This window comes from Belonocnema kinseyi, chromosome 10 (genome assembly GCF_010883055.1).
Source record: "Belonocnema kinseyi isolate 2016_QV_RU_SX_M_011 chromosome 10, B_treatae_v1, whole genome shotgun sequence".
NCBI classification, from domain to species: Eukaryota; Metazoa; Arthropoda; class Insecta; order Hymenoptera; family Cynipidae; genus Belonocnema; species Belonocnema kinseyi.
The window spans coordinates 114,403,376-114,428,022 of NC_046666.1; the positions used below are offsets into that span (position 1 = coordinate 114,403,376).

The 24,647-nt window shown below is 36.8% G+C and overlaps 1 protein-coding gene across 4 annotated transcripts in view; it reads right to left on the reverse strand.

The window, feature by feature from the left end:
- The window catches only part of LOC117181729 (trafficking protein particle complex subunit 4), a 73,245-nt gene that overhangs the window by 37,885 nt on the left and 10,713 nt on the right, over window positions 1–24,647 (reverse strand). For 3 of the 4 annotated variants that reach the window (XM_033374685.1, XM_033374682.1, XM_033374684.1), the window contains one exon: window positions 13,826–14,050. In XM_033374685.1, the coding sequence (XP_033230576.1) occupies window positions 13,826–14,036 (211 nt within the window). In that variant the 5' untranslated portion in view covers window positions 14,037–14,050. Of the gene's footprint in view, window positions 1–13,825; window positions 14,051–20,812; window positions 20,838–24,647 lie in introns of those variants that run through there. The other variant, XM_033374683.1, reaches the window with a different exon arrangement.

Sequence of the window (24,647 nt, forward strand, 5' to 3'; positions counted from 1 at the left end):
AAAACTTGAACTATTCATTATTTCTAACGATTCTTCTCCGTCTATTCCTGATATGGCAAAATTAAACATTTATAAACATAAACATTAAACAAATGGTCCTTCAAGCCTGATAGAAGATCATGAAAAACATTCAAAAGTGTAAATTTTATACAGAAAAAACCAAAGTGAGAAATTTTATTAAGTGAAAGCACAGGAAATAGATGGAAAATATGACGGCTTGAGGTCGCATAGCAAGGATATAAGCTGGTGACAACATCTTCGCACGTACTTTAAGGCAGTCGTCCTTCTCCAAGCAGTCTATACTGTACTCTTTCATGCTGTCATTCTTCACTGGATCGGTCTTTCATTATTCTTCACCTGAAGGAAGAAATAACAAGTTTGCCAGCTGATATTTGGATAATTGTCAACACATTTAATTTTAGACTTCATCGATTTCTAACCTTCTGCAGTGGTAAGATGACAACTTTAATTTACCCATGATGAGAGAGGCTCGTTCTGGCCAACAAAATAATAATTCACACCGTAGTATTTCAGTGATGATTTATTGAAATTTTATTAATATTTATGCTCTCGCACACTCAAATTTGCTCGCCTTGTCAGAGCACTTTAAAACTAAAGTAAATCAGTTCTTTAGTTTGCAAAATAAGACTTTTCAATTTTAGCTGAATTACCAGCAACTGTCAATGTAAATTTCTCCTTTTGTTAAAATGAATGCATTATTCCCTGAGTTATCAGAGATTTCTCAGGCGATTCTACGCACTGAAACCAATTTTAAGAAAATTGGAAAATCCAATCTAACAGTGGCTACTGTTAAATCCCGGATAGAACTTCCTGACAAACACTGGAAGAGTTGTGAAATGCTGCATCTGAAAATTAAAGCTGAAACTACGTCAGCTGAGCGTGAGAAATTGAAATATTTCACAAAGTCTAAGTATCTCGCTATTGAAGATGCTTATCTCAATGTGCGAGATTTTTTATATAATCAATTGGTCTTGCTTATTCTTGAGACTACGGCTAATGAAAGTTTAAATCAGTCTTAAATTATTCGTCATGATTCCTTGCCTGCTAAACTTCCTCAAATCACTTTACCGGAGTTTTCAAGAGACTACAAGGATTGGGAGAATTTCCGCGATTCATTTAATGCTTTGATAATTCAAAACGATTCCTTGTCAAATGTAACAAGATTACACCATTTGAAATTGTCCTTAAAGGGCGAAACTGAAGGTTTTGTAAGACATGTTTCGATAACTGATGCTAATTTTATTTCCACTTGGGAGTCGCTAAAGACCAGATTTGACAACAAGAGAGCTTTAATCTCAACTAATTTACAAGCCTTTATCGATGTTCCTATTGTGTCGAATAATATTCTAGAAGACTTAAAAAACTTACGCGATAAAACAAATGAATCATCTCAAGGAATGGTAGATGCATATTGTCTGGATTTCTCCTGATAAAAGGTTCGTCGCTTATAGAATTCAACCGTTACTTACGGTATTGCCTGTGCTCCAAACTATCCTCCGAACTATTGTAAGATTATCCCTCGGGAGAACACAAACTTACTATCGAATTTCCGTTAGCAAAAGATGCTCAGCTGAAGGTCCTAGGTTTACTTTGGGATCCTATGTCCGATTAATTCCTTTTTAAAATTACTTCTTCTTTCGTCGAAAATACAACAAAACGGATTGTTCTTTCATTAATAGCTAATTTGTATGATCCTATGTGTTGGATAACTCCAGTCATAATAGTGGCAAAAATTGTAATGCAGGAACTTTGGCTGCGTAAACTCGACTGGGACGACAGACTACCTGATGATCTTGAAATTCGAAGGTTAAATTATCATGGTTCTCTGGAAAAATTAGAAGCACTTAAAACTCCCGAGATGGACACAACAATTGCAGAAAAACTCGGAATTCGAGCTTCATGGTTTTTCTGACGCTTCGTCAAAAGCTTATTCAGCTTTCGTTTACATTAGAATTCTTAGTGAAGATTTAAAGGAGGCTCATGTTTGCCTAATATTAGCTAAATCTAAAGTAGCTTCTGTTAAATATGTATCAATTCCTCGTTTGGAGTTGTGCGGAGCAGCGTTGCTAACTAAGACACTTAAGTTTGTCATGAAAACTATGTCATTGGATAAAATACCTGTTTACTATCACACTGATTCCGTAACAGTTTTGGGTTGGCTAGGAAAACATCCTTCCAATTGGCCTGTGTCTGTTACTAATAGAGTTTCCCTAATTCATGAGCTGGTACCTTGCGCGAATTGGCGATACATTTCTACTAAAGATAATCCGGCCGACTGTGCTACGCGGGACTCACGCCCGAAAAATTGATAAGTCATTCCTCATGGTGGCAAGGCCTACCTTGGTTAACCTTGTATTCCTCAAAATAGCCTGAATATCGCCACCCAGCCCCCTCGCAATCAAATTTAGAACAAAGGCCAATAGAGTGGCTTTGCTTCCGGTCTTGGCAGAAAGAGTTACAAAACTTACGTTGCGCTTTTCGTCTGTTGTTGTACGCGAGCTGTCCATTTAGAGCTCGTTTCTGATTATTCATCTTAAACACCATCTGAAAAGAATTGTAGGTGCACATATTCTTACATATGAAGAGTTTTATACCCTTCTTACTCGTATAGAAACTTTTCTCAATTCCCGTCAAATTGCTTCTATTTCGAATGATCCTGAAGACTTTTAATATCTTACACCTGGACATTTTTTGATTGGAGCCTCTTTGATCAGCATTCCAGAACCCTAATTGGAATTTCCTTCGGAAAATCGTTTAAATCGATGGAAGTTAGTATACAAAATTTCAGAGATTTACTGGAGAAGATGGGCTGTTGATTATTTACAATTTTTACAAAAACGCTACAAATGGTTCTACAAAGAGCTAAATCTTGTAATCGGTGATATCGTTCTTGTGAAACATGATTCGTATAGCCTTCTAGATGGTTGTTAGACTGTACAATTAAATGCTACAAGGGTAAGGACGACTTAGTACGTTCTGTTCGCATAAAAACTGCCACTTCAGATTACGAACGTCCAATTACTCAGATTTGTCTGTTACCAGTCAGAGCAAAAGAAATGAGTGAAATATAAACAACTATTATTAATTAGATTAAAAAAAAATTATTCTGTAAATTTAGTGGATTATTGTGGACGGCTAAGACTATTAAACTTGTGTTACGTTTATACTGTTTCTTTACGGCGAGCGGCATTGGGTTGTTGACAAATTCTCGATTAAGAACTTATTGTTTTATTTTTATTTTCATCGTGCAGTTGCCACTCACGAGGCGGGCGGTATGTTTAAAGTTGTAATGTTTCGTCTTTATGAGACTTTCTACGATTGAAAATAATTCAATTTATCGACATCGCTCATTTCAAAGCTATTTTCAGTTTCCTTATTATTTAAAAGAATGTTTGAAGTCACGTGATTTCTTAGTTTGAGTGTGTGATGATAGCATTGTCGCTTGAGAAAAACAGTGTGCGAGCAGCAGTGAATCGCGACAGATTGTTGTCCGATCTTTTCGGATAAGTAAAGTCATTAACTCAATAAAGACATTAAATCTTACACCTTACAAAAATTTCTATATTAACGTGTGCATGATCTGTGTGGTTCTCAAAAATGGTCTTGGTCTGCCAAGTATTCTATACTTGAAATAAAACTTGAAATATTCATTATTTCTAACGATTCTTCTCTGTCTATTCCTGATCTGGAAAAATTAAATATTTATAAACATAAACATTAAACAATGGTTTTAATCCGAATCATAAATTCTGGAAAAAAGTTGGTTGCAATGGCAAGCACAAGGAGTTTAGGAATTAGTTTTTTTTTACTCAACGGTCATTGATTGAAAAGTGTTCTTATTCCCCGACATTAGCCGCCTTAAGGTATTCATTTATTAAGGTATTTCAATTCTTAAAAACAAGGAATTTTATGTTTTATAAATATAATTATAACTATAATGTTTTCAAATTTAGATTTATCCAGATCAGCCTGACGTACACTCGCATCATTTTCGGATAGTTCATAAACATAATGAGGTTCAAATTGGATAAATGAAGGTTTTTCTGAGAATCACCACTGTTTATTTAGCTCCACATTCGCTTTTAATTCATATCAGATTGTAAGCAACTCAAAAGAAAAAGGTTTAAGAGAATACTGTAAATATTTCGACGATTTAAAAGATTGTAAGCCGACAGCCTTATAATGCCTAATAATCGACAGATTATTTAAAGCATTAAATAGGTTTAAAATACGGCTCAACCCGAACTCTGATGATTGGAAGGTTCTTCTTATGTTTTCATTACATTAGTTCTCTTTAGGAATATACGTTGCTTAATTATTAACTTTGTATTATTTGAGATAACTGAATATAGCTTTCAGTGACCTTATTCTTAGGAAGAAGGAGTTCGAAGTGGATTCTTATCGGCAGATGCATTTTTCAACAATCAGGCAGGCAAAGGCTTGAGAATTGCTTTGCATTTACTTTTGGTCTTTACAGCAGATTTGATTGGAAATTACAACTTTGAATCTGGTTTGTCGGGAAAAATTAGTCAGGATCATCTAGAGGTATTCAATAACATTGACTTAATTAAACGGATGTAGATTTTTATGACTTTATCGATCCAAGTTACTATAAGTACTACTAACAAAATCGATTATCAAGTTTGAAATTAAAGAAAACGTAAATGAATTAAGAACTATTCCACATTCATCGGTACAGCATTCTAATCTGCATTATTTATTAGCTTGGGTACCGTTGGAGTCTTCTGTAGTTACAAAACGTGAGGATGCAAGCTCCCATCTTTTCGTTTTCGAAGTACTCGCTTCCCCGGAACAATAGGATCAGACGAAATGAGAAATTCCTTGACTAGAAGTTGATTTTATTGCATTGCTAACCTTTCCATCTGTCATTATAAATAATAGATGATGAGGAACAGGAAGGTTTTCTCGTATCATTGCCCAAAGAACAACACAGATCTTAAATTGGTTTGTCGATCTGTTCTTTTCATTTCAAAGTTTTTTCTTTAGTTTCTGCCATAAGGTAAAAACTGCTACGTTGGGAGCTCAAGTAATTAGACAGCGTATATTATAAAGTATATATTTATTTCGTAGAGCTAATGAGCAAGAGAGTACACTATATTTATAAAGCACGGACACTAGATACCGATATGATGCGTGTCGACGCTATGTCAGGAAGGCCCGATCTCAACCGGTATGATCACATGATCCTCGTAGTGTTACGTCACCAACATGGCTAACCTAAGGCGCTTAAATTCAAACACAACATACCTTTCCCCTTCAAAGTTATGGACGGAACCTATCTGGTTTTTGTTTGATTCTGTCGGGACGTCTCGGGGTTTCTTTTGTTGGAGATCTTTCACTTATCGCCGGAGACCTAATTTGTCTTTCCCTTAAGGTTGAGGGATTTTCCTCAGTGATCTTGTGATTGTTCGGTTGAGAAAAATCTCACATTCTTTCACTTAGGTGCTCGCATTCGTCAAGGTGACTTGTTTTTAATTAATTTATATGCATTTTTTTAATATTATTGTGCAACAATTTTACCATGTACGTGACGGCACCGAAGCGATCCATAATTCTACCACGTAACCATTTAATTAAAGACTTTTTTTGGCTATTTCTAACCTTCGAAACTATTCTGACTTTTGCATTGATACAATTAATTTTTTTTGTCATCGTTTTGTGTTAATTGGCAAGGTTTACAAGTCCGACCATGTCTCGCAAGGTCGTCTTCTAGTCCCTTCCACCAAACAAAAGATCCAGCTAGCATTTTGGAACGTAGTATACCGGGATGATCCTTATAAATAATTCGTAAAACATCTTTTTTCAATTTATTCGGGATTATTACTCGATTTCCAAAAATTAAACAGCGTGACTCAATTGACAACTTGGTTTGATTTGTATAATAAAGTTTGACGTTCTCTGGAATTGACTTTTCACGGGGCCATCCGTTTTTTACCAAATTTGTTACTTCGCTCAAACCTGGATCTGATTTTGTCTCTCTTGCGATTTCGATAAACGACAGAAATTTCTTTGAGAAATTATCATGAACTGACTGTCAAGCTACTTCGATACCGGTAGTTTCCTTTGGTACTGGCAATCTTGATAATGCATCTGCATGGCCGATTTCTTTACCGGGTTTTTTTCTTTTACCGGGTACAATTTGATATTCATACGACGAAAGATTCTGCGACGAACGCATTAATCGAGCAGTTGTCATCTGAGGAAAACTTTTACTCGGATTGAATATAAATTTTAGTGGTTCACGATCCGTGACTAGCAACATTTTTCTTCCGTAAATATATTCGTGGATATTTTTTATCGCGAAAATTATTGCTAAAGCTTCTCGATCGATTTGACTATAATTCCTCTCCCTTCTAGATAGCGTAGAAGACGCAAAAGCAACATGCTTTTCTTGGCCATCGACGATTTGTGATAATACCGCGCCAACACCATACGCGCTACTGCCAGACGTCACTATTGTTTCACGAGACGGATCATAAACGACCAAGGTCAATTTTTCAGAAAATAAATTTTTCGCTTGTTCGTAAGCTGTCTTGCATTCATCAGTCCAGCACCACGTAAGTCCATCGCGCGATAAATTGTTCAAAGGTTCTAAAATGTCTACTGGCATTGGTAGGAAACTATACATGAAGGTTAATAACCCCAGAAATGCTTTTAATTTCGATACATCAGTGGGACTTGGTGCTGATCTGATTGCCTTGACCTTACCAGGATCAGGGTGCAACCCCTTTTCATCTAGTATAAATCCTAAATATGGGATTCTTTTTGCGAAATAGCGACTTTTATTGAAATTTATTTTTACATTAAATTCGTTTAAACGAGATAAGACTTTTTCTACTGTTTGAATACAATCTGAGAGTGTTGATCCACCGCACAGAGTATCGTCAATACAAGCACTTACTCCTTGCACGTCATTTAATAATTGATCATAATACTTTGAAATATCGCAGGAGCTAAGCTTAATCCGAAACATAGACGCGTATACTGATATAATCCCCAGGGTGCGGTCATTGTGAGCAATTCTCTGCATAATTGTTCTACCCTTACTTGTAAATACGCATTTGACAAATCAATTAAACAAAATACCTTACAATTTACCATTTCATTCAAAATATCGTCCATGCAAGGATGAAGATAATGATCGATTTTAATACACGGATTCAAGTTCCCCTTTAAATCAACACACACTCGAATTCTACCGTCTTTTCTTTTTGTGACCACAATTAGTGATGCCCAGTTGCTGAATGATACCTTTTTCAGAATATTATATTTTTCAAGATTAGTAATTTCCTCTAGAACTTTATCTTTGATAACGTAACGTATTTCATAGTGTCTGTGAAAAACAGGCTTTGCATTCTCTTTTAATATTATGTTTGCTTGAAATTTTTTAATTGGCTCAGAGTTGTTTTACTGGAAAATTGTTGGGTATTTTTTCCCCCAATTTTGACGCATTTTACTAGTGTTAATCGCCCCAATTGTTTTAAAAGAATTAATTTCTTCATTTTCACTGGAATGCTTCTTCTGAAATTAGAGTGAGCGCGGCTACAGTGTCGATTTTAGATTCGACAGCTTGTCTTTCTTTTTGGCGATCACTAGACGAAACACGCTGGGCTGCAGGGGAGTGTTATAACACATTTACTGGAATGCTTCTTCTGAAATTAGAGTGAGCGCGGCTACAGTGGCGATTTTAGATTCGACAGCCTGCGCCCGCTGTTTTTTGCGTGTAACGCGCATTGATAAGGCTTTGCCTTCAATACTCACTGATTTCTTATTACTCACAGAGATTTCTACTGCACTTATCGACGCTTCTTCCTTCTCGGAACAGCTGGCAAGGAACTGGAATTCGCTGTCTTCTGATGGTGGTTCGACTGTTGACACGTGATCATTTTTTATTACCCCTAAGGACTGGCCTGGAAATACGACTTCACTTCTCCTTAACTCATAAGGGTGGATTTTTTTTATGCCGTAATCGGGCAAATCATCATCCACCTCGCATTGATTATTAGCTGCGGGTGTTTTATACATTTTTGAGACATAGCCCATTTTTCCACACTTAAAGCATTCCCACTCTTGCGCCGGACATTCGACTGCTATATGCGTTTTACGTCCCCACCGTGAGCATTGGTAATTTTCAGGTTTAAACTGCTGGTTAGACCCTTGACCTTGTGATGCATTTGGAAACCACTGATTTCCACGACCTCTCGATGACGATTTAGTATTGTCTTGAAATTTTTTTCTTCGATTCTGTACTTGTTGCACTGACGATATTTCCGATGGTTCCACTTTAATTTCGTGGCATTCTTGTTTAACCATTTCAATATAAAAAACCAAACTAGGGGCTTTCTCAAATGTTAAATCTGTTTCAGAGCGTAATTTTTCTGATTTTACTTTCATCGTTGAAACCTACTATCAATTTATCGCTTAATGATTGGTCCAAAAAATCACCAAAATTACAGTTTGTGGATAATTATTTGAGGTCTACTATAAAATCTTTTACAAATTCTCCCGGTTTCTAAGATCGGTTATAGAATATAGAGCGAACCGAAAGCTCCAATTCTTTTGAACCGTAGTGCTTTTTTATCAAGTCAACTAATTCTTTAGAAGTTTTAGCATTTCGTTCAATCGGCAAGCACAAATTTTGTAATACTCTGTACCTTTCGGCACCGATCAGAACGAAAAGAGCTGCTTTCTTTTCCATATCTAGTGTTTTGTTGAGAGTGAAGAATTCCTGCATTCTTTCTAGGTAGTTTTCTATCGGTTCGACTTCCGAATTAAATGGGGGATTGACCCTACAATTCGCGGCGTCATTATGACAGACTTTCCCACTAGTTTATAATTTTAGGTCATGCTTAAATATCGACTGGGACTAGAAGCTTAAGACTCGACACTTGAGACTTGACTGGTGATTTTTACTAACCGATAGACTTTTATAATCTTTAATTTTAAAGGTTTTTGCGACTTTGTACACTTAAATTAGACTGGCTTCCTGGCGCTTCACGACTTTCACAACCAGTCAGTCACGCACTGATTTGAGGTTAAAACATTTTACTTCTGATATTCTTGAGCATCCCATCCTCGTCGCCAAATATGTTATGTTGGGACCTCAAGTAATTAGATAGCGTATATTATAAAGTACATATTTATTTGGTAGAGGTAATGAGCAAGAGAGTACACTATATTTATAATGTACGGACATTCGAGACCGATATGATTCGTGTCGACGCCATGCCAGGAAGGCCCGTTCTCAACCGGTATGATCACATGATTCTCGTAGTGTTACGTCACAAACATGACTGACCTAAGGCGGCTACATTCAAACACAACAAGAACTAATATTTCTGCAAAAAAAACGTAGAAGGTGGCCGTAGATTTTGCTAGAGTATTCTTTTGTCATCAAAAGTCATATTACCTGACATTAATTGTAATGAGACACAAGATGCCAGGAACATGCTTTCATCAGAAAACATATGCGAGTTCGAAATTATGTTTTTTTTCTTGTATTTTCACCGAATGTTTTGACGCTTCCATCAAGTTAAAGTAATGTTTTATATGCGCCATTATATATGCAAATTGTCTTTTAAATTGAGGTATAGGTGAACTCCGCCATACCTCAAACAATTATTTTCTTTGAAATATTATTAATGGACCGAAAACGACACATCTTATAAAGAGGTTAAAAATACTTACAATTGAAACGCCAAAATCTTAAATCGTATTTTTTTAGGAAAGTGAACTCTAGAATTCTTTACAAGTTATTTTCAGACTATTGGTGAAATAATTGCAAACATAAAAACTTGACAATAGATTTTAATGTTTTTTTCAGCAGACCGCAGGCATGCGGAGCTAAATCAAAGTTCCCTGGATTGGTAGTAAACTGTGGATTAGATACGTAATTTTTTTTTGCCGGGACTTTCCGAGACTTTTTTCAATTTCTTCAAACATGACAGTATTTACGATGAGAAAGGAGTTGGAGTTTGATTTGTAGCATCGTCTTTGTAGCTCATAGTAGTGACCAACTACACTCATTTTCCAAACCTTTGATAACATACTTCTGTTTCTATGATACTAGAAAAAACTCAATTCTGTAAAGGGAACGACGCTTTTTAAAGGGAACTTTATTTGTTGTCCATCTCGTGCATTTCAAAAGTCCTTGCTTTGTTGGGTTTTTTCGCTATATACCACTTTAGAGATTAAATTATTATTAAATTCTTCTTCCTTGGAATCCCTAAAAAGAACTATAATAGGTAATCAACATGGTCATATGGCTCCATAAAAAGACTTTTGGTAAATTATTATTTTTCTCCGTCCACTGTGCGTCGTTCCAAGCGCTAGTGTCCCCCTCCAAAAGGCTGCTTCAGCGCTACCGGACATGCTGCTGTGTCTGCATGCTTTTGATACTTGAGCAAAAAAATTTGCCTGATTTCTCATAATTACTGTTTTATTTTATGTACATTTTTTGATACTCAGAGAACGTTTTATGTATCTTCTAAAGAAAATGTTCAAAACGGCTTTATTGTCGAACAAAAATAATTTATAATAAAATAATAAATGATTCTGGTGGCTGAATATCTAAGCCTCTTATATTTGAGGTGCTTTTTATTGTAAGGCTCCTTGCCTTTCATATTTTAGTTTGCTTTTTGGTGTAAGTCTTTCTGCCTGTCACATTTTGAGGTGCATTGTCTCCTTGTCTCTCTGGTTTTTAGGAGCCTTTAGTTGTGACTCCCCTTGCTTCTCATACTCTGAAGTGATTTTTAATGTGAATCCATTTGCCTTTCGTATTTTGAGTGAATCCTGAACGCTCTATACTTTTCTGGCTAGTAAATTCCAGATCTGTTCCACAGTACGCTGTCTCACATAATTTTTGTACTGAACATCTGGTGAGGACTTTACCCCGCCACATAGTAGACAAAAATTGGAAGAAGGTGGTCAATATTCGCAAAATTATTTTTTTCCGAGGTATTTTTACTTATAGATAAGTCTCAGTTGTATATGTGCAATTTCTTGACACATTTAATAACAAGAAGATCTTTTTTTTTACTCAGTGATTGAGTCTAAAAGTGAGCGTTTCTCGATCAATATTTAACGCGTTTGAAACAAGTAAAAAACGACTACGCAAAAAAAAACTCATTACTTGTAAAATAATCCACAAATTTTTCTTTCCCAACATGGAATCGTCTCTGAAAGGTATGTACTTGAATATTATTTAATTGGTGAATCATGCTTTTACTGATTGTAATTTACAGGATCATGTAAAGTCGATTGATATAGTCTTATTGATATAGGCTTTTTCTTATTACGCTTCAAAAAACCAACTGAAGATAACTGTGGTTTTGAGCTCAATCTCAATTTTAATTTCGAGCTGCATATAAGTCCATAACTTGAAAAAGTGAAAACTTCAGCCCCTGTATATTGACAATCGGTTTCTTAAAATAATATAGGTCCATTAGGGCTATAATTCATCCAAGTTTGAACCCGATAAAAAATAATAATTTTTAGTGGGTTCACATAACGTATTCTTTCCCATGTTTATTTAGAGAATAATTTTCACCTTATATTTATGTAAACCAAATCTAACCTTAACTTAAACTTATCCCTACGAAACGGTAATCCTTCGCATTTCTATGTTTACTTATCCCTTATTGTTCTAATCAAAAAAATTGTATTGAAAAACATTTTCGGTACATTTGAACAAGCTGCACCTGACAATAAGTCGCCAGTTAGTCTAAAACTTTACATAAAAAAATTCCATATAATAAGACAGTCGAATCAAAAGCATTTAACAAAAACGTGTATTGATCATGACGTTTTGGGACCTTTATAAAGGTCTGCCATATATGATCCATGGTTTCTTTTTTTCTTTATTTTTAAAATCGAATTCGTAATCAGCAAGCTAAAAAAACCGTTCTGTCAATTTTTAAAAGAATGGAAAGTTTATTTACCATACTCGCCTGCTACATTGGATTCGCATTTTGTTTTTCTTAGTTTTGGACATCGGATTCGTAATTAACTACCTTGAAAACCCCTTATAACAATTTTTAAGAAAATGAAAAATCTATTTAGCATACTGATCCACCATATTCGATCCGCCACTTTTCTTTCGGAATTTTTGACATCGTATTCGTAATCAGCGACCTTGAAAACCCCCTTATACCAATTTTTAGGAAAATCAAACATTCATTTCGCATACATGTCCACCATATTGGATCCGCCATTTTGTTTTCGGAATTTTTGACAACGGATTCGTAACTAGCGACGCTAAAAACTCAGGGATAACAAAATTTGGCCCAGTTAATGAATACTTTATACTTTTGGCCACCTCTTTCCGATTTTTGACCACTCTGCGCCACTAAAAACGCGAATGCCTAGAAGTACTGTCAATCGTGACCTCATCGCCGGGGATTTCAATTCTTCAAATCCACTTTCTGGTGATTGGCTTTACCGCTTATTTCCAAACTTCCAACTTAGGTTAGGCTATTTAATAATGCCTGCGGTGGGCCTTGGACTTTTTAATTTATTAAATAAATGTATAATAATTGTACATTCCACATTTGTTTCTAACTCAACCCATCTTTCGACATGCCATATCTTTACACTTTCCTTTCGTGCTTTATTCCGTCACTAGCTAGTTCTATCATTTTCTTTGGAAATACGAGAATTTCGTATAGGGAAAAAACGAAAGCATCAGGCAGCATGAAAGATACACATAAATGTAGGCTGCTTAGTGGTCACGTCTTTGCATAAATTCTCCTGAACTGCTAGGAAAGTTATGATAGCTAACAAGAAATCGATGTGCGAATTATACGAATTCTTATTCAAGATTTGACTGCGATGAAAACGAATAGTAAGTGCGTTAATAAAAGTGGGACGATAGTCGTGGGGGCTAAAACGTAGGCTTTGGAACCACTCTGTCGGCTTGCGGGTTTGATTTCCGCCTCGCACTCTGGAAGCACCTCGGCAGCCCATGCGATGAACCCTAGCCTAGCAAGGGAGTTGTTCATCTCCGGAGAGTCGTGGGACCGGTACCTCTAGAGAAGAATGTTTTCTCAAATACTTAAAGCTGTTGCTCTTGGTGGTTCGGAACCCACCTTAAACTGTAGATCCCCCTCCAACCGCCAAGTAAGTGTATAAGTGGGGGGTGTGCAAAGGAATAGGAAAGAAGGTGCAAGAAAAATGTAAACCCTCTGGGGATACATTAGAAGCTTCAATTCCAAGTGCGTTAATATAAGCAAGGGAAAAAACGAAATCTGCGTGTGTGTTTTCGGGAGCCCTGTGAAGGTCGACTCAGTACGCGTCTGGACGATCGACGAGCAAGAGTGCGAGATCACGAGCGACTCGACGAACAAAGAACTACAATCCTGTACAGCCGGGGGAACAGTTTAAATACTGTCTCTGCACTTTCAACTCCTTAGAATACATTCTTATTTACTTAGAAGTTCTGAGTTTGATTACAAAGTGAATAAACCATCTTTTAATGACTTTCTTCTTCCATGACGCTGCCCATCAGTTTAATCTCCATTAGTTATTTTATAGTTGGAAAGTAAATTAAGCTGTAACCACGACCGTGCATACAGGTCTAGAAACTCTCAGTACCGTAAAAAATAAATATGTAATCCTAATCCTTTCCGATAACATCATCAAGCTGTTCTCTTTCGCAAGTCATCATTTCAATGCCCCCCCCCCCCTTCTGGAGTTTCGGAACCTCTATGTACGACTGCGGCTGTCAGAGAAGGAGCTTAACTTATTGAAAATAATATGGGCATATCCACATGATCAATAAACTTACCATTTATTGCATCTCGTTGGCCAAAGACAACAACAGTTTTCTTATTTTCGTAAGCCAATTTAATATCAAGTGGAAAATTAAATACTTTTTCTGTTTCTACTTTTGGCACGTTGTGATCATGATTAAAAATTAATCCGCCAGATTTTGAAACAATATAAACGCCATAAATCACCATTTTGCATATCCTGAACAAGGATTCAAAATATTGCATACAAAATTTAAAGTCTGTAAAATAAAGTATGACAATTATTATGAAGACTAATATAAATCTTGAAACATAAAGCATTTCAACATAAGTAACGAATAATATGTATTTTTACATTTTTATACTCCACACGAATAGCATATAACCAAAAACAAGATCTCAACAAATTGTTACACTGAGCTAAAAACCAGTATAACCAGTGGAAAATGCTAATAAATTTTCATAATTACTACGTTCATTATCGCCATCGACCGCGAATATCCACATTTTAGAAAAGTTCAATATTAATTTCGATCATATTTTTATGGAACTTCCAAGCTCAATGTCTCCGTGTAAGCACAATATTTTTAATAAGGTTATGGAAGTGCTGAAAAATGGTTATATTTTAATAGTTCTTAAAATGTCATTTTCCTTATTATTTTACAATAAAGTTACTTTTGAGCATGTTAAATAAAAGTTTGAAGACTCTTGAATGCGACTGATTTGATTCAACTCAATTTTAAATAGTAGAAATTGAGTTTTTCTGCATTACAAAATGCACATGAATGTTCAATTTTTCTGTACATTTGCATGTTGAAAATGAAATTTCCAAATAAAACATACAAATCACCATACAAATTCTGGGTTAACGTGCGAATTTCCCGGCCCCCACTCTTAAAGACTTTGCAGAAGGGCAAACGGGCGCTTAACTTGACGCTTTTCTTGCACTCGACCCGAGACCTTAGACTGAAACCACGTGTATCTTTATTGAAGTAAAATTAAAGTTAATTATATGTTTCCTTCTTGTTTTCACCTCATCACTTGCGCGTAAATTTTTATGATCGATTCTAATCCAAAACATTAGTCCTTCGAGCCGGATACTCATACCAAAATCGGTATGAAATCGCTAAAAAACGATCGCATCAAGTATTTGCAAAAGCGTTATGCGCATTAAATGTGAAACAAGTGCAAGTTTAAGGGCAAGTTTGAATGAAAAGAGTGAATGCACCTGGAATATAAAAGCATAGTGCATCATTCATCGTAATCGAGCTTGTAATTATAACTCCAAACTTTCTCTCGATAAAAGTATGTAAATTTATATTCATCAAAGGGATTAACGTGAACCGTACATCCCAGTGCTTATCGGCGTGAACCAGCGCGTGTAAATAACGTATATACAAACATTAAGCAGTTCATCGAGACACTCGTTACAAACACTGTCTTATGAGTTACACACGCTCGCAATAATCAATTATGAAACAGATGGTTTACGCGTGAGTGATGCACACCTGAAATCAAGTGTTACGAGTCACTGTCATCCTCCCTCACATTTTTTTACCGCCTACGAGTAGAAGAAAGGAAATAACCGTCTATCTCATTTCTGCGCATCTACATACGGAAGGAAGGAAATCATCGCCTCGCTCGCTTCTTCGCATCTAAAAATAGAAGGAAGGAAGTCATCCTTATGTTCGTCAATCCTCATTCTATATAACAGCAGAGTCTAATTATTCAGGCTTTTTTTATCTTCTCAAGTGAACATTAAAAAGTTGTCAACATTCTTCGATAGCGATATCTGTGAGTTCGTTCCATGTTTATTATTGATTGTCGATTTTCTTGTATGCCTCCAAATTGATTGAATATTATATCGATATGCAATAAATTATTTTGTTTATATTATTAAATTCAGTTCGAATATTTAAGTATGTGTGCTCTCCTCGACTTGAATATTATTGGCTATTCTCTTTTATAATCTTTTCGTCAAATCATTCATTTCTTACCATTCAAAATGACTACAGAGAAAATTGACAAACTGATCGACGAAACAATCATATTGAACGATATTATTTCACGGGCTTATGTTAATTTTGAAAAATTAGGTGCGGCTAGTCTTACACGTGGAGCATGCAAGGCTCGCATGCAGAATCTCGATAAAAAATGGGATCAATTTTAAGAGAAGCATCCAGAGGTACTTCCCTTATATACTAAAGGAGGATGAGAAGCTGCCGTACTTCTCTAAATAAATTTGTAGTGAAAAGGAGAAACACTATTTAGTCAAAATCGGTTATTTTTTAACAAAATGGATACCTATGATAGACGAGCAACTTTTGGGGATGATCAAGGAGACCCTGGTCGAAAAGCTAATCACCGCCATGGTCCTGAACTTCCGAAGATCGAACTTCACACATTTTCGGGCAATTATTTGTATTGGCCGAATGACCGTAATTTTATTTAATGAAATTGTCGTGACAAACCCGAAAACAACAAATGTTGCAAGATTGCATTATCACTCGAGCATGGGATTTACTAACGGAAACATCAAAACTCTGTATTGTTGGTAAGATCTCAGACTGCCGCTTTATGTTCTCTACATCCAGTATCTACGAAATTTTCCTCTGAGTTGAGGAAGCTTCTACATGGAACAACAGAAGCCATCGGTGTGTTAACTGCTCCTAAACGTCCCGCTGACACATAAGATGATTAGTTCACCTACGCTACAGGTCAACGACTGAATCAGCATTCCCGCCAGGACTGTGAAACCTCTATCGAGAAGTAAAACCGCAAACGTTTGACCCGCTCAAGACATTTCTCACTACCGGAATCAAGGCACTTGAGTCCATTAGCCATCCCTTCCATATGCTTATTGGCATCACATTCCTAGGATCGAGAATCCTGCGAACTGCTCTCAAGGCCTTTCTGCTAAACAGCTCGACGCTTTCTCGCTCTAATGAGTTAATCCGGATCGGCATTCAGAAACAGACTTCCTTGGCCACTTTTGATCCAAATATTGAAGTCGATACTGACATGGAACGACGTGTAGTCGTACACCAGACGACAGTTTCTTATCCTCATATGTGGTATCGTTTTGCTCATTGTGCATCTACTGTAGGAAAATTAACTCGAGTGACCGCATGGTGTATTCGATAAATCAATACCCTGAAAGAATGCAGAATCATCAATCGATCATGTCCTTATGGGCAGCCTCAAGTCCTTGTACCAGCTGATCTCGACCACGCTCGATTATATTAGATTCAAAACTTTCAGCAGGCCCATTTCCCTTCCACTACTTCAAATATTTTAAATAAATAAATCGAGAAGTTACGAAGCCGAAACCCACTCATTAAGCTGAAGCTTTCGTTTGCAGAGAAAATTCGACCAAAAGTACCCAAAATCGCAGGAAAATTTGTTATCCTGAAAATTTGTATCCTGGGGTTTTCGGGGTCGCTGAATCCGAAAATGAAATCAAAATTACAAAATATAAAATGGCGGATCCAATTTTGCGTCAATGCCAACGAAGGGGTTAACCCTTTTCTAGATACTCAGCAGCTTTTAAGAGTTTTTGGCCGTCTAAAACATTCCGTTTTGAATCCTGATGAGAGTCACTCATATATCTTGCCATCGATGTCTCCTTTCACAGATCTGATCGTCGACAGTTGCCATCAGTATACCCATCATAAGGGTACCCAGCTCACTCGCCACCATGTGACGTCAATTTTGGATTCCACGAGGTCGACAGATAGTAAAGTCTCACATTCTACGATGTGTGGTATGTATTCATCATCGTCCCGCCACTGCCACGCAGCTTATTTGGAATCTATCTCCTAATCGCGTGCTGCGCACTCGGTGCTCGCTCCACAGTGGCGTGGATTTTGTAGGTCCAATTAGAATATAAGCAACCCCTGGACGTCGGCAAAAATCGTATAAAGTTTACATTGCGATTTTTTGCACGTCTACTCCTGCTGGACATCTATAATCAGTGTCTGATTATAGTTCTTTCTCATTTCTAGCTGCCCATCGACGCTTTACCTCAAGAAGATGCATTTGTTCTACTCTGACAAGTGACCAAGGAACAAATTTCGTCCGATCCGATGCCGAGCTGAGTGCACTCTTCGCAGAGGCTTTACGTAATTCGCAGGACTTTTATTTTTTGCGCTTACTCCAAGACATTGGCTCATTGGAGGACCACTCGCCGTTGTTCCTGAACCTGCGCTTATCCAGGAGCACGTTCCTACTAATGAAAGGTGGAAAATGGTCAACAATCTGTCCAGATAAAAGATCTGACCATTTTTAAAGAATCTGATGAGACGATTCTACCTACCAAACGGCCTTTATGCAGAGTTATTGAGGTACATCTGGAAGAGAATGGCCTAATTCGTGCCGTTACGGTCGGAACAGCTACTACCGAGTTAGAGAGACCGATTGTAAAGCTCTGCCTCCTTCCTTGTGCAAAAGAAGATCTTGAATAAACCTTTCCCGACCCATCCAGACCTTAACTTTATCTTATCATCCTTAATTTAATTCCGTTAATCTCAGAGCCGTTTTTCACTTCAATCTAATCGGTCCAACATTACACCTACGCACATATCACATCGGGCGGTTATCTATAATGACCGTAGCAGAAGTAAAAAATCGTTTTATCTTGAAACGAATCGGGCGGATGTTCCGAATTTGCTTATCGCCATTCAAATTCTGGATGTACGTGCGGATTTCACTCTTAAAAACTTTGCAGAAGGGCAAACGGTGGCTCAACTCGACGCTTTTCCTAGCACCCGGCGCGTCACCTTAGATTGAAACGAAGTATAACTCTATTGATGTTAACTTAATTTTCTCGGTTAAGAATCGCATTTTTAAATTTTAGGTTGCAATCGACATCGGCAAAATAAAATGAAAACACCCAAATATTTTTCAACGCTGTTTTAAATTTTCGCGAATAAGTAAAGAAATAAATGTTTACTAATCACGAGAATGGGGTCATATTAGTTTCATGCAGACCAAGAGTTTTTGATTTTATTATAAAATCAAAAATGGCCATTTCAACTTCAACAACCTAATACATTGAAAACTATTTTTTTCCTATCATCAAAAAGAGGTTGCGATTACACTTTAGTCGGGCTATAAGAGTTCCCGTTATACAGGAGAAGGTGTTCCAAGGGGACGAGAGAGAGAGGCGCTGCGAGGTCAGCGGAGAAACTCCGGGGGGAGGGGGCTTAAGCCACATCCCTCGAAATTTCTTAATCATATCTGTTATACACTGGAAAACTTCATTCAATTCACAACAACTTGTATCTATGTTCTAAAAGCTCTGTTATCTACCATAAATTCTAATGATAAAGGAGTATATAATTTCATAATTTCCACAAACGTAACAAAACGTATTAACTTTCTTAGCGCAAGGAGTTCTTGAACTCATTTCTTTTCTTATAATGAACAGTAGTGTGGAAATTCTAAAACTCGCTATATACAAAAATCACGATCGACACGAAATGTAACCGCTAGACAGATTTCAAATACAAAAAGAATTTAATCACCTACGACTCCAACAGTTAGCCCGCCACTCAAACGTGATCTCTAACACGGAAAGATTTGTAGCAAAAAACGAATTTCATCACCTACGCATAATACGTCATATAAGCGTTGCCAGCTCAGTGAGCCAGCTAGGGATCGAAGACTATCTGCGCGTCTTCTTTTGTTTTATCAATGTGCGAAGTTTGGTTCCAAACGACTGCACGCTTTTTTGTTGATATTTTGTGCGGGATTCTTTGTTCTTTTTTAAAGCCCTCAATTGTGGCCGCCATATTGGATCTTCTAGGGGTTATAACAAAAAACTGACAACGGCAATAGAATGGGCACCCTCGAAAACCCCTGCGGTAATATTTTGAATAAAAAATATCGTACCGTCAGCAATAGAGAATGCGTTGTATAAATCTGAACACCTCAGCATTATTGGGTTAAAACGCTAAAATTAAAAATTTGAAATTACAATATTTTGGTGAAAAATAAAGATATCCTAATAAATCCAAGTAGGTTTGAAAGGGAAAGATTAGTACTTTCAAATTCCATATTAGCTTTGTGTTAAATATTTTTCTTGTACAGTTACGTAACCTCAAAAGCAGCTAAAAAACACGTTTTTTGCATATTTAGGTTAGGATATCTTGAAAACTTGACGTACAGGAGCAATTTTGAGTTCGGATTCGGATTCAGCGCATCAAAATCCTTCGGAAATGTTAGGTCTGGTCTCTGGCTTTAAAATTTGTCGGCCTGTGTAATCAATTGAAAAAGAACCTTCGAAAGAAACGAGTGTGTAAAAAGAAGCCAATTAATACATTCTTACTGGAATTAAATACAAAATAGTGGAAAGGAGTCACCAAAATTTCACACAACCAAACATAATTGTTAAAAAATGTATTATTGATTATAACTATCTTCTCTTAGATAATTAGAAAGTTGCGTTTTTTCTAAAATTGTTTACTATTCTTTGTCCTTTTATTAAGTATCACATAATTAATTAGCAATCGAAGAAATGACTTCATAAAAAAAATTTTTTTTTGGTTATTTTATTTGTCTGAAATAAAATATATATTTGAAATATTCTTTAAATTTCCTATATAAATCACATAAAATATAAAATTTTCTTGTAAACCTTTTTGTTTGAGGGGGCACTCCCTATAGAGGCTTGAAAAAACGCATTTTTTATTATCTACATTTATAGTTTGAAACGCTTAAAGTCATGATCCAACAAACCAAGGTCCCGCCAATCCGATGCTTAAATACGTTCGACTTAGAATTGCACTAATACCCCCACCATACTCGATGCATTGGCGCAAACGGAACGCGAATCCAAATGCCAGAAATACTTGAAAAAAGTCGAAGGGAAGTCACAGAATCATACGTTAAATTAAAAAATAAACATGTTTTTGTCAGGGTCGAAGTTTGAAATGTTTTCCGAAAAAATCAACTTTTGTGTTCTAAAGCCTCCCTTTTAGCCAATTATCATTATGTTTTCAATATTATTGGTTCATAGTTACCACATGTATATAGATACTAATACATTTTTTGCGCAGACTGTTTTGGATAATCCTACGAGGTGCTGGAGTGTACACCGCATTGGGCCTCCCTTCCGGACAGTTTCACGGCGACTGTTCATGTCTTCGACATTTTTCTTTTTTTTAGGTAACGAAAATCATTTCGTGAAATATAATTATATGATAAAATGTTCCTATGGCCCTGAAAAGATCAATATTTACAATTCATGGGCATACGCAAGAAAACAGATTTTGTGGGCGGTTCTAGTTTGGGAGATTTTCGTGTTTTTTCAAGTCCCTGTCAAAACTTTTATTTTCGGATTTAAGTGAGGAATAATATTAAGACCTATACTGAATCTTTGTGACACTATATTTATGTTCTGAAAGCAAGTGGAAATAGGTATATTTCATTTTCAAAGAAAAAGTGTAACATGTGCGCTTATGGCTTTCGCCAAAGAATATGAAAACCTTGGACACAGAACTTCTTGAAGAAAAGGAATTGGATAGTTTTCCACAAACTGTGTATTTGCCTCATCACCCTATCTTAGGAGAAAGTAGTTCCACTACTAAGTTGAGGGTTGTTTTCAACGCTTCCAGTTTAACTTCCAATAATTCTTCGTTGAATTCTCATCTTCACATCGGTCCCAAGATTCTCAATGATTTGGTTTCAACCATTATTCATTGGAGATCACATCGCTTTGTTTATATGCCTGACATTGAAAACATGTTTAGACAAATTCTAGTTGACCCTCGGAATTGCAACTATCAGAGTTGTCTGGATTTCTCCTGATAAAAGGCTCGTCGCTTATAGACTTTTAACCGTTACTTACGGTATTGCCTGTGCTCCTTATTTGGCTAACAAAGTGGTTAAGCAGTTAGCTTATTATGAAGGAAATAGATTTCCTTTAGCCCAAACTATATTAGAAAATAATATTTACGTCGATGATGTTTTGTTTGGTGCAGATAGTCAGATTGAGGCTAAACAGGTGCGAGCTCAAGTAACACTGTTCTTAGAAGCTGGCGGTTTCCATTTGCGAAAATGGGCCGCAAATGAACCCGAACTATTGGAAGATTGTCCCTCGGGAGAACACGAACGTGCTATCGAATTTCCGTTAGCAAAAGATGCTCAGCTGAAGGTCCTAGGTTTACTTTGGGATCCTATGTCCGATTAATTCCTTTTTAAAATTACTTCTTCTTTAGTCGAAAATACAACAAAACGGATTGTTCTTTCATTAATAGCTAATTTGTATGATCCTATGTGTTGGATAACTCCAGTCATAATAGTGGCAAAAATTTTGAAGCAAGAACTTTGGCTACCTAAACTCGACTGGGACGACAGACTACCTGATGATCTTAATATTCAATGGTTAAATTATCATTGTTCTCTGGAAAAATTAGAAGCACTTAAAGTCCCCAGATGGACACGACAACTGCAGACAAACTCTGAATTCGAGCTTCATGGCTTTTCTGACGCTTCGTCAACAGCTTATTCATTCAGCTTCCGTTTCCATTAGAATTCTTAGTGACCATTTAAAACAAGCTCATGTTTGCCTACTAATGGCTAAATCTAAAGCAGCTCCTGTTAAATATGTATCAATTCCTCGTTTGGAGTTGTGTGGAGCTGCGTTACTAATTAAGACACTTAAGTTTGTCATGGAAACTATGTCATTGGATAAAATACCTGTTTACTGTCACACTGATTCGGTAACAGTTTTGGCTTGGCTAGGAAAACATCCTTCCAATTGGCCTTTGTTTGTTGCCAATAGAGTTTCCCTAATTCATGAGCTGGTACCTCGCGCGAAATGACGATACATTTCTACTCAAGATAATCCAACCGACTGCGCTACACGGGGACTCACGCCCGAAAAATTGATAAGGCATTCCTCATGGTGGCAAGGTCCACCTTGGTTAACTTTACATTCCTCAAAATCGCCTGAATATCGCCACGCAGCCCCCGCGCAATCAAATTTAGAACAGCGGCCACTAGAGAGACATCATGTTATGAGTGTGATCAAAAGTCCATTTAACTTGAAGGCTTAAATTCTCCTCTTGGCCAAGATTGCTTCGCGTAACTGCCTATTGTAGAAGTATTATTGATGCCTTTGTGTTCAAACACTCAAAACTTAATAAGTCTAAACCTAAATTTACAAAACATGTCTCTTAATGTGATTGAAATCCAACAAGCTGTTATATTTTGGATTAAATTTGTTCAGGAAAATTCCTTTTCTAATGAGATAAAAGCTTTGAACGAAGAAGATAGGGTGGTTCCAAAGAACTCGCTATTAAAAAGTTTGAATCCATTTTTGGATTCCAACAATCTCTTAAGGTAGGGTGGCAGACTACGGCATGCTCCTATCAGTTTTAATGAGAAGCATCCTATCATTTTGGCGCGTCACCACATAAAAGAGCTTATTGCTACGCATGCTCACCTTCGATCTTTACACGGTAGTCAGCAATTAACTTTATATACGCTCAGACAGAGTTACTGGATTTCAGGAGCTCGCTCTTTAGTTAATCGACTGATCAAAGGTTGCCTGGAGTGCACACGTGAGAGAGCGGCTTTGTCTCAACAATTTATGGGGGACTTAATTAAAATTTAGAGTAACCACAAATCGTCCACTCACACATTCTGTTGTGGACTATGCAGGCCCATTTAATGTTCGTTTTGCTTCCGGCCGTGGCAGATGGAGTTACAAAACTTACGTTGCGCTTTTCGTCTATTGTTGTACGCGAGCTGTCCATTTAGAACTCGTTTATGATTATTCATCTGCCGCTTTTCTCGCCGCCTTTCAGCGATTTCCTTTAAGGCGAGGAAGACCTGTACACTTGTACAGTGATAATGGTACATTTTACAGTACTGACCGTAAAATGAGTTTTATACCCTTCTTACTCGTATAGAAGCTAGTCTCAATTCCCGTCCTATTGCCCCTCTTTCAAATGATCCTGAAGAGTTTTCCTATCTTGCACCTGGACATTTTCTGATTGTAGCCCCTTTGACCAGCATACCAGAACCCTCATTGGAATTTACTTCGGAAAATCGATTAAATCGATGGCAGTTAGTACACAAAATTGCAAGTATTTACTGGAGAAGATGGACTGATGATTATTTACAGTATTTACAAAAACGCTACAAATGGTTCAACAAAAAACTAAATCTTGTGATCGGTGACATCGTTCTTTTAAAACATGATTCGTTACCTACTTCTAGATGGTTGTTAGGTCGCATAGTTAAATGCTACAAAGGAAAGGACGATTTAGTACGTTCTGTTTGCGTAAGAAATTCCAGTTCGGAATACGAATGCCCGATTACTCAGATTTGTCTGTTACCAGTAAGAGCGAAAGAAATAAGCGAAATCTGAACAACTATTATTAATTAAATTAAAAAACAAAATATTTTGTGAATTAGTGGATTATGGCGGGCGGCTAAGACTATTAAATTTTTGTTACATTTATACTGTTTCTTTACGGCGGGCGACATTTGCGTTGTTGACAAATACTCGATTAAGCACTTATTGTTTTCTTTTTCTTTTCATCGTGCAGTTACCACTCACGAGGCGGGCGGTATGTTTAAAGTTGTGATGTTTCGTCTTTATGCGATTTTCTACGATTGAAAATGATTCAATTTATCGACATCGCCTATTTCAAAGCTATTTTCAGTTTCCTTATAATTTAAAAGAATGTTTGAAGTCACATAATTTCTCAGTTTGAGTGTGTGATGATAGTCTTGTCGCTTGAGAAAAACAGTGTGCGAGCAGCAGTGAATCACGACAGCTCGTAGTCCGATCTTTTCGGATGAGTAAAGTGATTAGCTGAATAAAGACATTATTATTACATCTTA